Source organism: Hemicordylus capensis, chromosome 3 (assembly GCF_027244095.1).
Source record: "Hemicordylus capensis ecotype Gifberg chromosome 3, rHemCap1.1.pri, whole genome shotgun sequence".
NCBI classification, from domain to species: Eukaryota; Metazoa; Chordata; class Lepidosauria; order Squamata; family Cordylidae; genus Hemicordylus; species Hemicordylus capensis.
The window spans coordinates 250,154,537-250,170,835 of NC_069659.1; the positions used below are offsets into that span (position 1 = coordinate 250,154,537).

At 44.7% G+C, this 16,299-nt stretch overlaps 1 protein-coding gene across 2 annotated transcripts in view; it reads right to left on the reverse strand.

Annotated features, from left to right (window-relative positions):
* ADGRA1 (adhesion G protein-coupled receptor A1) overlaps nucleotides 1-16,299 on the reverse strand; it is a 676,883-nt gene that overhangs the window by 564,210 nt on the left and 96,374 nt on the right. For both annotated transcript variants that reach the window (XM_053309873.1, XM_053309870.1), the window contains exon 2: nucleotides 9,265-9,336. In XM_053309873.1, coding sequence (XP_053165848.1) covers nucleotides 9,265-9,336 — 72 coding nt within the window. The remainder of the gene's footprint in view (nucleotides 1-9,264; nucleotides 9,337-16,299) is intronic.

Consider the following 16,299-nt stretch of genomic DNA (forward strand, 5'->3'; position numbering starts at 1 on the left):
TTTCAGCAGCCCCATAATTCCACTTGGGGGGCACTGGGGTTGACCAGAGCGAGGGGTTGTGTAGTGCACATAGGGTGCCAACCACCCCCACACCCACAAGCTTGTGGGGTACTTGGTTTTGTTGTTTCTGAGGTGTTCATTGTAGATTCTCTGGTAGCATATGAGATTTTCAGTGAAAAACAAGAATCCACTCTCATATGCGATCTAGAATCTATCTATCTATCTAGAATCTACACAGAACACCACAGAAACAGCAGAACCCAGCACCCCATAGGTTAGCAACCCTTCCTCTGGCCAATGTGGGGTCAGTAAAGAGTGGGAAGAAGCAAAAGAGCCAAATGGGGAACAAGGAGGGAATTGTCAGCAGGTCAGCCCATGATTTAGGTCACTGATCAGAAGGCTGGAAGGGTGGGAAATTCAAAGAGATGTCAAACACAAAATGGAGACTGACTCAGAAATCACCATAAAATGGAGGTCCGAAACAACAAAACATTTTGTAGCCAAAACAGGGACGTTTTGTTTTGTATACAAAACTTTTGGATCTGGAAAATGGGTGTTTTGTTTTGTCTACAAAACACCCAAAACAGGCTGTTTTGGGTACAAAACGTTTTGTATCTGAAACGTTTCGCACATCCCTATAATGCACTCTGCATATCCTCAGAGGCACTCTCTCCATTCTTCTTAGTACCATTCCAAATGGTTCTTATTTATTTTATTTTATTTTATTTATTTTATTTATATACCACCCAAACTTTCATCTCTCAGCAGTTAACAATGACATAAAAACAATTAAAACAAATATAAAAGGTTAAAACAGTTTAACAATTTAAAAACAGTATAAAATTAAAACCTCCAAATTTAAAAAGCTGAAAAAGCTTGGGTGAAGAGATGGGTCTTCAGATGTTTTTTAAAAATAGTCAGAGATGGGGAGGATCGTATCTCAGCAGGGAGCACATTCCACAGTCTCGGGGCAGCAATCAAGAAGGCCTGTCTCCGTGTGGCCATCAGACAACCTGGCAGTAACTGGAGATGGACCTCCTCAAGTGACCTCAATGGGCGATGGGGAACATAATGAAGAAGGTGTTCTCTTAGATACCCAGGGCCTAAGCCGTTTAGGGCTTTATAAGTTATAACTAGTACTTTGTATTCTGCCTGGAAACCAATTGGCAGCCAGTGTAGCTCCATCAGCAAGGGTGTGATGTGGTCTCTCCGAGACGACCCGGAGACCAACCTGGCTGCCGCATTCTGAACCAACTGAAGTTTCCGGACTACGTGCAAAGGCAGCCCCACGTTATTGAACTCCATCATGGAATATAGGTTAACTGGCTCAAAGAAGCTCTGTTGGGGAGATGCACACATCCCCTCATCCAAGCCATCACATGGAGTGCAGTAGTTCATATCAAACCCACTGCAAAATGAACTCCCAGGAGTTTGAATGGAATGGATGGCCCTGATTTCTGTATGCAAACATGAAGGAGCTGAGAGGAACTGCAGATTTTATGATAGGCGAAGAATTCAGGCACTCTGTGGCTGAATGCCCCATAGCTGAACTCTAACTCCTACCAGTGGGTGAAACCAGAGATCATCATCAACAACCAGCAAGATTGGACCCTCGCTAGAGCAGGCTCGGTGCCAGCAAGGACACAGTCCAGCTGCCTGTGAGCAGAAACCCACCTTGACAAGCCTCGCTGCGCTTGCCACACACGGAGGTTCCTGGCAGCCCCTGGCAGCACCCAGCCTTGAGTGCAGAGATGGCTATTCCCCACCCCACACTCGTCGCCACTCACCTCCCCCACAGATCCCCCCACCAGCCATGTAGAGTCCCTCTTGCTTGTTAGGCGAGGCATGCAGTGCAAAATAACAAGCCGCCAAGGGCTTAGAGGCGCTTTCAGAGGGGGTGGGCAAGGACTGCTCCCGAACTCAAGTGGCTCTCCTCGCTGGACAGCGGGCCCCCTTCTTGGCCCGTGCAAGCTCCAGAAACCACACCCCTTCTCCTCATCACAACTTGAAGAGACAAGGCTCTCCTCCACGCGACTCTGCGCCCACCAGCCTGCCTCACTCTCAAGGGCCAGCCCAGAGATTGGGGGAGGGGGTGGGAGGGGAAGCAAGCAAGGGAAAAGCCAAGGCAACGCTCCCTCCCTCCATCCATCCCGGAAACAAGCGCCAGCCAGCCTGCTGCAGCAGACCCGGCCCTGCAGGCTGCTTGGAAGGAAGAGCCAAGGCAGGGAGTGGAACAGAGGGCTTGCTTGCTGCATCCCCTCTGCCTCTGTCATCATCCTAAGCCTCTCTGAGCTGTGCAGGCAGGCAGCTAATGTTAACAGCAGCATAATAATAAATAAAAATAGCAACCCCACAAAATTTGCAGCGGGGATGCAGCACGTGCCCCTTCCTCCATGAGGCACAGTCACTCCCAGCTGTGATGCATCGCCCGCCACACGCGGGAAACTTTAAGTGCTTGAAAGAAATGCTCTCTCACACACACACTCAACACCAATGCCTTTAACCTGGGAACTCACCGGGTGCTTGGCCACCACAGCATCACCCACGCGCACACAGGAGAGGGTTGAACCCTGAAATTTAAAGGGGGAGACAACAGGGGGAAACTATTGCTGCACTTGGGCTGCTTGCTGACTTTCACTCTTGAACACCACAATTAAAGTGTTAGGAATATCCTTCTCTATTGCTGCACTTTGCCATTTTTTTCCTTACAGTGAAGAAAGCAGATTCCATCCATGTGCACAGTGCCTTACAGAATTATATAGGCAAAAATGGACAGATCTCTGCCTTCAGGGTGCTTCCATGACTTTGAGGAAAAGAACCGAGGGAGGGAAGTGAGAGAAAAAGGACAGGAAAGAAATGAATATGGGCACGCAAAGAGGGAGGAGGAGGAGAGGTGGCTCCTCAGAGGAATGGGGCTTTCAGAGGCTGCATCGGAGGCAGTGTAGCAGCAGCAGGCATTCGCGCCCCTGCCTCTCGCTTGGACAGAATGACTGCCTCTGCACCGGGTAGCCTCTTACCTTGGTCCCCGCCACCTGCCTTTCCTTGGCTCTCTCTCCAGCAGCGTGCCGGACTGAGGTAGGACAGGGCAGAAGTTGGCAACACAACAAAGGAAAAAGTTCTGATGGCTGTGTTCGGGCAGTCAGCTGGCAAGCAGGCGAGCAGTTGGCTGGGGACGGGGAGGGAGCGCTAGTGCCAAATGGGAAGGTTCAGCAGCGGAAGGAGCGGGGGAAGAGCCTACCAGCTGCTGCAACTGCCCGCAGCACACAGACAGGCACACACTCTTTGGAGCAGCCAATGGGAGAGCACCCGCCAGCCTGCCGGCGCCCAGAGCTTTCGCCTGTGTGAGTGGGGTGTGTGCAGGTGTGCCAGCCATGGCAGCAGCTGTGGCAGCTGTGAGCAGCAGCAGGGGGGATTAAAAATAATAATTTTTTTTAATAAAAAAATTATTGTGGCTTTTGGGGGCGGGGCTACTTTGCACCACCCCTGCAATGGGCACGTGCCCTGCCTGCCCTACCCTCATTACGCCCCTGTGAGTAGGATAGCAAAAAGACCAAATCTGAGGTGACACAGGGCACACTCTATTTGGTGACTCAAAACTGTGAGTGAAAAATCAATGCAAAGGCTTAAGGTAACAAAACACAAACAATACTGCCAGTATTCAATGACTTTAATAATTAGGAAAATGCTGCTCCAGTAAAAAGCATGGCATTTAATTCTCACCTCCTCTCTAAGTAGGCAACTAGTGGTAACTATACTTTTGAGCAAATGAAGTTCTTGGTTTGAATCCATTTTCTAATTAGGAAAAATAATTCACTGTAAAGAAGAAAAGTCTAGTATATCATCACGGTGCATCACAGCACATTTATCAGAACTGCTTCCAATATCAAACAACCCTTCTGTGCAGAATTCCATGAAAGAATCTCCATGGTCACTGCTCCTCCCAGCTCTGATGAGCAGAGTGAATGAGACTGTAGCAATGAGGATTGCAAGTTTACTCTTTGGTTGGCTCATTAGCACAAATGCTAAAAAACCAGAAGGTTGGCCAAGTCATTCTGAAGCATAATTTAGGGGTGGGACTGATCATCTTTCTTCATCAAAGCTAGTAGGAATTCCAGGCTAAAAGCAAAATAGAGGAGAGGGGATGGCTTGCAGACCAAACAGAGGAAAAGAGAGAGAGATGAGACAAACTGATGGAGTGAGGGGGGAAGAATCATGAATATTTCCTTCAATTTATTTGACAGCTTTAGAAAAAAATAGGGAAAGCATTTAGAAATGGTAACAGTTCTTAAATCCAAGGGTTACATTACAGCTCGCGGAAGAACCTTTGCCAATCAAACATTCCGTATGTTTTGCAGTCTGAGTCTATCCATATTACTCAAAAAAATATGACCCACTGATTTCAATGGTGCTTACTACCAGGTACATGTGCACAGAATTGCAACCTTAGGAGAATATCATAGAGTCAGTGGCTGATATCCAGAACAGTAATATGAAGATGCAGCAGAGCTGGCTCCCTGGGCAGAGAGGCTGCTTTTGACTCAGTCAGGATCTTCCCAAGCAGCAGTATGTGAGCCCCAAGGCAGGGTGGGTGGGTGATTTCTGCTGCTCTCTTCTATCTGTTAAGTGTTCTTTGCCTTCCAAAAAAAAATGCCATACAGCCCTGAGGGATGTATTTTGGAAGGCAAAAGGCTCTTACAGAGGCAGGGGACAGCAACAAAAATCCTCTCTCTTCCCCCACACGTTCTCTACTGCTCAGAATGCCACTTCCCACCAGCCCACAAGGGTGATGAGGTGGGGAGAAGAGTTGTGCGCCCATCATCTGAAGCAGGCATGGAGGAGTGGGCTATCTTTGGCCATAACCAGCCAATCAGGGGAGGAAAGTAGGCTGATCGAGCCTGGCTGCCTCCATTCCAATCAGTTGCCCTGCAGAGGTTTGCCCCATTTTTGTGGTAGGATAATGTGGGTTTTGGGTAAGTAGATTGACTAACAGTGTTCAGCTGGAGGGCCATTTGAGTGAGGCAGAGGAGCGAGGGACAGCCCTTCAGGGCTTTTACAGCCCGGAGGATTGGGAATGGGCCCCGCACGCTGTGGGTGGCTCGACGCATCAACTCACAGTTTTGGCAGATTGGGTTGGGGATAGGTTAGGCCATCACCCCCTTGCAACGGAAAGCCTTGGGGTGAGAGGAGGTCAGGACATGGCGCCTGACCAAATCAGTACCCGGCCCTTCACCCTGGTTAGTTAGGTACCTCGTTGCAAGTCTTATGCATTATATTTTAATAAAGTGGCCCTATTTTACTCTAACTAAGCATGTCCTGTCTTCATTGCGGTCTGGAGGTGTAAAAGTTCTGGCTGAGTTAAGAGTGTTCTCAACTAGTTTTTCCATAAAAGTTGGAGCAAGGAAGTGTTGGTATAATAGGAACACAGCATATTTCTCTGTGCCTTTTGAACAGATAGTTTAACTCTCAAAAATTTAATAGCAAATTCTGTGCTACTCAGAGAACCCTAAATGAAAGATCTTACATACTAAAATCTCATTTCATTAAAATCAGAACTTCAAAAAACTGTGAATAAAAAGGGTTATAGCATCCAAATCCAGGGCAGAGAGTTTCAGAGGTCTAGCCTGGACAAAATTTATCTGGACTGGTTCAGACAATACATTCAAGTCAGACCCACCTACCACGCAATCAGAGATATGAAGGATCATGTCCCACCTGATCTCCCATGCACCTTTCCACTTGTCCTAATCCTGTGGGGAGTTCATCCCAACCACTCCCTCAGGCACTATCTAAATACTATATGGTATTTAAATCACATCTGAGGGGCCAGTTCAGGGACGAAGGAAAAAAACCACCCCCCTGTGATTAGGAGAAGGTGCCACAGGACTCTTGCTTTTTGAAAAACCAATTGTCATTTTTCACTCATAACATTTCCTGGACAAAGAATTTTAAAAAGCACCCTACTGGCCAAAACCCATATTTCCACACATCTTAAAAATTAAAAAGGAACTGTTAAATAAAAATAAAATCACAGCTTCAAAATGTTAAAAATGAAAACACAGCTTTAAAAGGTTTTTTAAAAAAACCCAGCATGTGCTCATCAACCTAGTTAGAGTCTAAGGTTGTTCACATGACCTTTACTTGGGGCAAGGAGGTGGGTGTCGAACTATCCTTTCCCCAGTTGATCTTCTTTCTTTTGTGGGAAGTGCGATCACACACCCACACAAGCCATACTGCTACTAGCAGCATGGCGTTCTGGAGGCCAGGTGAACACAGCCCAGCCTCCAGATATCCCTTGCGTGATGCACTAGTGGAGCTGGGCACTCTAGGTGCCCGGCTCTGTGTCTGCTTGGGCTGCCTGCAGACACACGACTGGGAACCCAGAGAGAAGGAGGCACTCGTGCGGTTTCCACGACTGGGAAACCAGAGAGAAGGAGGCACTCGTGCTGTTTCCACGACTGGGAAACCAGAGAGAAGGATGCACTTGTGCCTGGGTTCCCCAGGCTACCCAGAAGGATAGCACCAGGATCGGCCATGATCCCAGAGCTTCACACGAGCAGCCTTACCCAGATAGGGTTGCGCAAGCCTGGGTAGGGCAGTTCATGTGAACAGACTTCCTGAGTTCTTAATAGACAATTTAATTCAATTTGATGACATTGATATGTGTTTTGAAAATACAATATAATATTGGGAGGATTGCTGGTCTTGTGATAGCAAGCATGAATTGTCCTCTTTGCTAAGCAGGGTCCACCCTGGTTTGCATTTGAATGGGAGGCTACATGTGAGCACTGTAAAAAATTCCCCTTAGAGGATGGGGCTGCTCTGGGAAGAACATGTCCCAAGTTCCCTCCTTGGCATCTCTAAGATAGGGCTGAGAGAGACTCCTGCCTGCAACCTTGGAGAAGCCACTGCCAGTCTGCGTAGACAAGACTGAGCTAGATGGACCAACGGTCTGACTCAGTACATGGCAGCTGCCTAGGTTCCTATTGCTGTGGTATCATGGACATGGGATTGGTCTTCACTGCTGGCTGATAGGGAAAAAATCATAAATCAATTAAACCTGAAATTCTTCTTCAGAGCCTCAGAGAGGTTTCTATTTAACCACTAGTTTTAATACATCGTGGTGGTAAAACTTTGAGAGTGAACACAGATGCTGCTTTTTTTGACACAAGTTGCATTATGAGAATTTTTGGGATGGACAGTGTGAAATATCTGCATCTTGGAAACACAAGGACAATTTTTAGATTCATACCCATGGCTAATCCCATGCGTGGCAGCTCCTGCGAGAGTTTGTAACCACAGGTATGCTGCCGCCGGCTGCGGTCAGTGAGGGAAAGCGCAGCAAGGGAAAGTGCCCACTGGGCTGGCCGGGGAGGGAAAGCACCTGCAGGCGAGGAAGAAAAGCATCGGGCGCCGGCCAGGCCAGTGGGTGGGGAGGGGAGGGAAAGCAGACTGGGAGGGGGAGAACGGACTGGGGCTGAAGGGAGGGAGCAGAGACAGGGAGGACTAAGGGCGCAGCTGCGCCAGGTCAGCTAATTCAAAATGAATACCTGTCAAATCACAGGATGAAAAATTAACCCAGCCAGTTTATAAAGTTATATATTCAACAAAGGGCACTACATAAGAGTGAGGGAAATTGTTCTGTTCCACTATGAAAGTAATTCAGAATAGAACCCTGAAACCCTGTAAGGCTGTTCTCACACACAGCCTAGCCTGGGTTTGGCTGTGCATGTGAAGCACCATGATCCGTGTGGATCCCGGTGCTCCAGCCCAGCCTGGCCCTACTTCTAAGTCTGGCTTTTTCAACAGGGTTAAGGGTACAAGCACACCCTTAACCCGGCTGTTGGGAATGTGTGTCTCCTTGGGCTGCACTCAGACCGAGGAGACACAGAGACGAGCGACTAGAGTGCCAGTCTCATGGGAGTATCGCCCAATGCACCGCTCACGGTGCATGGTGCATTGTGGGGGACCTGGAGGCCAGGACACATTGTCCCGGCCTCTGGAAATCTGCGCTATGGGAGGCAGCGTGAATTGTGTGGGAGCAAGGTCCACACTCCCACCACTGTTGAGTGATCACCTGGGGGGGGGAGGTAAGGTTTGTGCAGCCTCCTGCCCACCTGCCCCACCTCCTGGTCATGTGAATACCCTTCTAGTCTATGTGTTGACCCCTAGAGTTAATGGACCACTACTGGCCACTTGACACATGTCATTTGTGTAATATTTACTCAAAACTAGACATTATTAGAAACAAGAGGTTGCCACTGAAAAATAACACCTCTATGTCAAGTTATCTCTCCTTTTCTGTAGCATATAGTCTTACTTACCTTATTGTGGACATCTTTAAGCTGAGTGTTTTTCCAGTCAGATCCCACAGCATTGTTTACCCCTGGCAGGGATTTGGAAGTGCTCAGCATAATGATGTCAGGTAAGGTTAAAGTTGTGCTATCAAGTCAGTGTTGACTCCTGGCAACCAAAGAGCCATGTGATTGTCTTTGGTAGAATACAGGCGGGGTTTACCATTGCACAGTATAAGATGATGCCTTTCAGCATCTTCCTATATTGCTACTGCCCGATATACAATATGTATTTCTCATAGTCTGGGGAACATACCAGCGGGGATTTGAACCAGCAACCTCTTGCCTCCTAGGCACGTTACTTCCCCACTGTGCCATTTGGTGGCTCAATGATGTCAGGACAGGAGGTAAATTATCCTACACATTGCAGGGGAGGAGGGACTTGATAACAAGGCAGCTGTTTTCAATGGCAGCCCAATCTTTCTTATAAGGTGTAGTTCTGCTCTCAGTTTTTTCAGAATGTGAGTAATGAGAACTGGCTTTTTCAGCTGAGAAATCCAACAGATATAGGTGGATATATATATAATTTAGAATTACCATGCAGACTAACAGATAAATGCAGCCCAGACCATACTGAAAGCTATTAAACATGATAGCAAGAATTAAGAGCTAAAGGCTTAATTTGGTCATGCCTAAAACAAAATTAATTCTCATTTGCCAGCCTTCATTTTGATGTGATACGGAAATGCACATTTCCTTTTTTGCTTTGCATTTATTTTAATTCTAAATGGATGCTACTCCGCTTTAATGCACTTTTCATTTTCCTTATGTTTATTAATTTGAAAGATTGGCCAGAAACTCTATTGCTATATTTCAGAGTTTCTGAGTTATAGGGTATATTTGTTTGAACATTCAAAATTATTACAAGAAAGATTTTGAACAGAACACAAAGGGGAACAGAAGAAATACTCACAGTCTCTCCAGAGATCTCAGTCCAATGAAAGAGTTGTTCTTTAACCATAAGATCTTGTTATTACTCAGAATTCTAAAAAGAAGTCAAAGGAAATAATTAACTTAGTAGAACATGGTTGCAATTTTGCTGATTAAAAACATGTAATTACAGTAAGTGACAGCTCTGTAAAACACTAATCACAGAATTCAATGCTCCATTTGCATTTCCCCTTAAAGAGCGAATAACATAAATATGATAATTTACTATGTAAGTAATAAACAATTACATCTTCAAAATGCTCCTGGTCTAATAAGCAAGCAGTCTGCTAATGCACTGGGTTGTGCTTTATGATGAAATAGTATAAAATTTAACATCTGCACTTAAGCAGTACACTCTGTGAATGCTTTATGTTGTGTTCATAAGCAGAATGTATATCATAGAGTAGAGTAGAGTATACTATAGTAGACAGAAACCACTGCTTATTCAGATAAGAATGGAGTACAGAGATATTACATCCCTTCTCTGTTGTAATCAGTGGTAGATAGACATGGCATGATGTCAGATCTACCAACTTTAAATATGAGTTTACCAAAGCTTAGTAGGAAACTTTGTGTATGTACTACAATGCTCTTTTCACTATAGGAAGTGCAAGTACTCATCTCTGAGAGGGTAGCAAGTATCAGAGAACAAGGGGCTCAACCCTGCTTTCCTGCATGGCCAGCACCTCTACTTTTAACAGCATTGTGTAGAAGCGTTTGTAATCATACAACACACACAGAAACATAGAAAATTCATGAGTTTACAGACAGGCATTCAGCAGGAATAGAGTCCTACAGTCAAGCCCTTGGGTTAGGGCGGTATAAAAATGGGCTAAATAAATAAATAATAAATAAATAAAGTCAAAGATTAAAAAAAAATTTTAATGGAGACAATCAGTATTACATAAAGCAAGACCATTGTTCATTGCAGTCCATATGCACTTTAACCTAATGATGATTAGCTACAAGCAGAAGCATTTGAGGCAACTTGTATGGTAGTTAGAGGTGCAACAACAGAGGATACTACATACTCTGACAGAATACAAGCAGAATAGACACAAATCAGTCCTTGCTTACACAGTAACTGACTGTGTATATGACTAAACACTACACCTAATCAGGGGCAGAGCCAATGCGGGGGGGGGGTGTCAATGAACCTGGGCCACTGTGCTCAGGGGCCGCGCCTGGCGCCCCAGCCACATCCCTGCATCTGATGTCAGATGCAGTGGGCATGGTTTTGCTTGCAAATGGGGCCACACACCCCATTTGTAAGCAAATTCCAGCCAGAGCCACATTCGCAGCATAGCCGGGAGCAGCTCTCCCTGCTTAGAAAGGCAGGGAGATACGATCCTGGCCAGGCTGGGAAGCCAGCACTGGCTATGTTTCTTTGAAAAATGAAGCCATGCGGTTCTGTTTTTCAGAAGTTTAGCCAGCACCATCTTAGCCTGACATCTTTTTCAGAAGTTTTTCAGATGTGGCTGGGGGGGGGGGGCCGCTGGCGCTGAACCAGGGCTGCCACCAGGCACTGGTGCCACTGCACCTATTATAGAAGACTAGATAGCATTAAGAGGCTTCTACCTCTTTGTTGCAAGTGGATTCAGATTATAAATCCAAAGCAAACTGATTCCTGAAAGGATTTCTTTGTTTTGAACTATTTGCTTGCTTTGAACTATTCTAGATTTGAGGCAAAAAAGGGGGCGGGGGGCTCTTCAATGGCCACAGGCTGTATGGCACAATCCTCCAAACAGTATTTTTTTTAACATGTTTCCCTCTTGCTGATGCCTTAGCAACATTTTTGTTAGCCAGGCTTTTTTTTTCCCTGAGTGAACCCAGCCAGGAATCACTTAGGGAGCAAAATGATGACACAACACCATGTAGCCAGATTTGGTGATGTGATGTCATCACTAAGGCCAAACCAAACCAATCCTTTGCCCTCAACTTAAATTGATGTGCTGAAGGGTAGGGAGCATCCTTTGCTGAAGCAATCATTCTGCCTCAGCAGCACACTGTCTAGGTACCTGCATAACTTTCTTTGCATATGAATAGTTTTCCTGTGCAGGTGGGGATGTAAACGCCTAATTCTTTGTATGGCACTAAGAGGTCACTGAGAACAAACCAACCAGATATAGTCAGCCTGAGTCAGAGGTGTAAGAGGGGGGCCCCTGCCCCACCACCTACCTACCTTCTTTTTCAGAGAAGCAAGAAGGTGAGAGCAAAGAGCAAGCTGTTCCTTCACTGGTGTGCCCCCCTCCCTCTGGGGCCCAGGGACATGCCCCCCCTGCGGTGTTCAATTATAGCTATGCCCTTGAATACAACCAATGAGAACAGGACAAGTAGGGAAGGTGTTCGCCAAAGTGTCTTACCAAACCCCACATGATGTTATACTCATCTCTAGAAGGTGGGCTTAATGCAGAAGTGGACCTGTAGTTGTTCTTTAATCTTTAAAAATTAGCCACTGGGAAATTATCAGGTTTGACTAACCCCTTCTTGTCCACCACATTGAGAATCTGGCATCCCTGGGCTAAGAAACTGGTACCACCCACTTCACCACACTTCCCTATTTTAGATCACCCTGCGTTTGCAGACCCAAGCAAATATCAACAATATGAGAAGTCGGAGTCAAAAAGGATTTACAGACTGAGGAACATTACTGAAAAAGGAAAGCCAATATCAGAAACAAAACTTGACATTATGCTGACTGGCAACCAAGCTACTTGGATACAGAAAATTCAAATCTGCTCCTTTGCATCCAAGTTGCTACAGAAAGGAGAAGCTACTAGACCTTTGACTATCTATGAAAACCTGTGTGTCTCACCAGCAAACAAAACAAAGGAGATAGCCTCACTTATAAACAACACCCTCATCTCTAAATCCTGTGGTTCCTCAAGAGGGCTAAAAGCAACAAGGGAAACTGATTTGGGAACCTCTCTTGAAGATAATGAATGGAAAGCAATTTGGCTGAAACAACCACTTAGAACCACATCTGCCCAGATAAGAGAGGCGACATTAATGGTTGTACATAGATGGCATCTTACTCCAATCAAGATGCACTATATTACCAAATCATCTTCCCCATTTTGTTGGCGGGGCTGTAAAAGCAGAGGTACTCTCTGTCATTTATGGTGGGGTTGCCCATATGTAAAAGGCGATTGGCGGCAAACTTTTCACATTATATTTTAAACAGTCCAGCTCGATCTTCAGCCCGCTCCAGTGTTATCACTTTTATCAATTTACAAAAATACTCACAAAGCTATACCTCATAAATATCTAATATCTCTGCTGCTAGCAGCAGCCAAGATAGACGTAGCTAAACACTGGAAATCCTCAAAGGGTCTATGCATTGAAAATTGATTCAACAGGGTCTGGAAGATCACATTATCCAAAAAGCTAACCCATCAAACTAGGTTAGCTAGAGAAGTTACAAACAAGACAAGTTTTTGAAAATATTATATTATTATTATTATTATTATTATTACATTTATATCCCGCTCTTCCTCCAAGGAGCCCAGAGCGGTGTACTACATACTTGAGTTTCTCTTTCACAACAACCCTGTGACATAGGTTAGGCTGAGAGAGAAGTGACTGGCCCAGAGTCGCCCAGCTAGTATCATGGCTGAATGGGGATTTGAACTCGGGTCTCCCCGGTTCTAGTCCAGCACTCTAACCACTACACCACACTGAAAAAATATGGTTTTCCATTTATTGAATATGTCAATAAGGGACAGTCAAGTTTGTAACCCTCCATCCACTCAAATAAAATTTTGGAATGATGTTCTTTCTTGAATTTTGTTTTCAATTGCCTCCTATCAAGTTGTACCTAAAAACTCAGCAACCGACAATCTCTTCTTAACACTGCACTTGCATATAATCTCAAATTGCTTTTAATTTCTAGCTTATATGCGAGTTTTTATTGTTTGTTCTTTTCCATCACTGAACAGTTTTTACACATGTGCTGTATTTGTTTAAAATAAAATAGAAATTTTAAAAGAAAATTAGCCAGAGGGGGTCCTGTCTGGGAGTAGGTTGTGTGGTGAGGAAGGGATTAATGTTCCCCTTGTCCTATTTTCACCCCAAAATTCCTCTCTAAGTGGCAATTTGCCCTGAAGTGGGGATTTGCTGCAAAACTGCCTGGGCTTCAGCAGCTAAATTTTAAAAATAAAAGGACCGCTTCCAGTCAGCTTCCCCATTAAACCCATTTTATACAGATAGGTTTGATGTCACAGTTAGCTTGGCCTTAGGGTATCCTGCCATGTGAATAGGGAGATTATTGCTTGGATTATTGGAAGAATGGCTGTACTGGAATATTGGCTAATATCATTCATTGAAATATATTTCATTTGCAACATGTTTAAAATCCTATATTCTTGTTCTTTTCCTGCATATAGAGCACACTCATTGGCATTAGGAGGGAAAAGACAGCAAAGAAACAAAACAAAATGTGGTCTATATCTAGATATCCTCACTATCTGGCTGCCAGATAGAAACATTCAGTGAAGGCAAAAGTCAAGCTACCTGACAGATGTCTGATCAAAGGTCAACCCTCCTCAAATTAAACCTAATCTGCTAACCTTAGAATATTTTTTTTCTTTGCAACACAGCTGACAGATCATTTTTAAACAGGCTTGTGAGTCTGAAAGCATACAACTCATTTCTATACCCATTTTCTATTCAAATGGGTATTTAAATGGCAATTTATTATCTATTTAAATTGCTTCTTATATTTCACCTGTTTCTATCTTAATGATTTTGCAAGACACAAAACGTGGAAGCATCACATAAAAATATAAATCCAGAAACATTTTACAATGGAATTGTTCATTGGACGCTGTTTTAATACAGCTCTATGAACACTATGATGAGGCTTCAGGAATTAAATAGCTAACAATTTTAACAATGAAGCAATATTAAGGTTTATACATAAACACTTAATTCTTTAATTATATTTTTTGAATACTTAAATTTCAATTAAACTTTCATAATATTAAGAAAAAACAAATATAACCTCCCATTTTTCAGACAAAAACATAAGAAAAGCTTTATGTTATGCCTGAAGCTCAAGAGGTTGCAGTTTGGAACAGTGAGAAAGCAATTCCCAAGTCTAGGGCACTCCATTAAAAGAATCTTGAATTGTAGGCTCCCTCCACAAATATTCAAGAATAAAGAATGAGACCACAAGGGTCTCTAAAGGATTTATGTATTGTAGCACTTATTCATGGCAAAGACAAGCAGAGTTTGAGAAGCAGATGCAAGGCATCCTGCAGGAGATTTTATGAGGTTGGCGTGGGGGGGGGGGCACAATCTGTAATCCTATACTCACTTACCTGGGAGTAAGCTCAACTGAATTCAATGGGACTGGCTCAATACGGGGGAAAGGAGGAGGGAAAAACTCTCCCTCCGCCAGATGCCCATTGATGCAAGTCAGATGAGGCCACTGTGGCCCCAAATTAGGAATCAACATCAGTGGCATCCTTACAGCCAGCTCCCATTTTAAAATTTCCTATGTTCAAGTTCAAACTATCTTGTTCTCAGTTTTGTAGCACATGGAATGGACACATTTATCTACAGTAGAGCAAAGACAGCCTTATGGACAGTATAGTCATTCATATGGAAACAAAATACCCCAGCACCAATAAAACTATCCATAAAAAATAAAATTCAGGATTGTACTCACAGAGCATTTAAAAACCTGTGAAACAACTCTTCCAGTATTCAATCTTAGCTATGTATGAACACAGCCACAAACAACGTTTCACAGCGGCAGGGCCAAGCAGGTTACAACGAGACTTACACCGAGAATGATACAGCCCACTTCATACCTGCAAAATTGGTTTGGTTGAAGCTTGAAATGTTGAGGAAGTTCTACATATGAAGTCAGTTCTATGTGTAAAAGGAGTCCAATGAAATACCAGCAATTTCAAACACACCAACTCTTGGTATGGCTGAAATTGCTGGAGCTACATAAGTAGCAACTTCTCACAAATGAGTGTTTTGCTCTATCCCAGGGGCGGCTCGTGAACTCACCTCCGGGGGGGGTGTGTGTTCTTTAACTGTAAACAGAGCCGGTGCTCCATGCCGCCCAGCAGCCCCCACGGTGGGGAAACACCTCCGCCACTCAACTGGCCGCTGGTGGGGGCTCGCCTCCGTGGGAGCCAGGTGAGTGGTGGAGGCGATTCCCCGCCACAGGGGCTGCTGGGCGGCACGGAGCACTGGCTCTGTTTACAGTTAAAGAAGCCGCCACCCCCCCTGCCCCCGGAGGTGAGTTCACGAGCCGCACCTTCTCTATCCTGTAAGTTCTTGATTGAGAGTCTCAGGATTTTAATATTCCAGACGTAATTGCTGTAGTTGCCACAAGTGTTATTATAGCTGTCTTCTTGGGTTACTGCTCTTACTATTTCATTCTGTCAACAAATTTTAACTGAATTATTCCTTTGGTTGCCCACACACACACACACACACTCACACACACACGGAGTGTGTAGATCACATATACATTGTGATGAGAGAAATACTCAGCTGACACCTCAGCACCACAATTTCTCTTCAGCTCACTCATTCTACTTTCTAACTTCTTATCATCAGCTTTCAGTTGAAAATCTACAATATATCTATTTACTAGGGATGTGCGAAACGTTTCGGATACAAAACGTTTTGTACCCAAAACAGCCTGTTTCGGGTGTTTTGTAGACAAAACAAAACACCCATTTTCCAGATCCAAAAGTTTTGTATACAAAACAAAACGTCCCTGTTTTGGCTACAAAACGTTTTGTTGTTTCGGACCTCCATTTTGTGGTCATCTCTGAGTCAGTCTCCATTTTGTGTTTGACATCTCTTTGAATTTCCTGCCCTTCCAGCCTTCTGATCAGTGACCTAAATCATGGGCTGACCTGCTGACAATTCCCTCCTTGTTCCCCACTGGCTCTTTTGCTTCTTCCCACTCTTTACTGACCCCACATTGGCCAGGGGAAGGGTTGCTAACCTATGGGGTGCTGGGTTCTGCTGTTTCTGTGGTGTTCTGAGT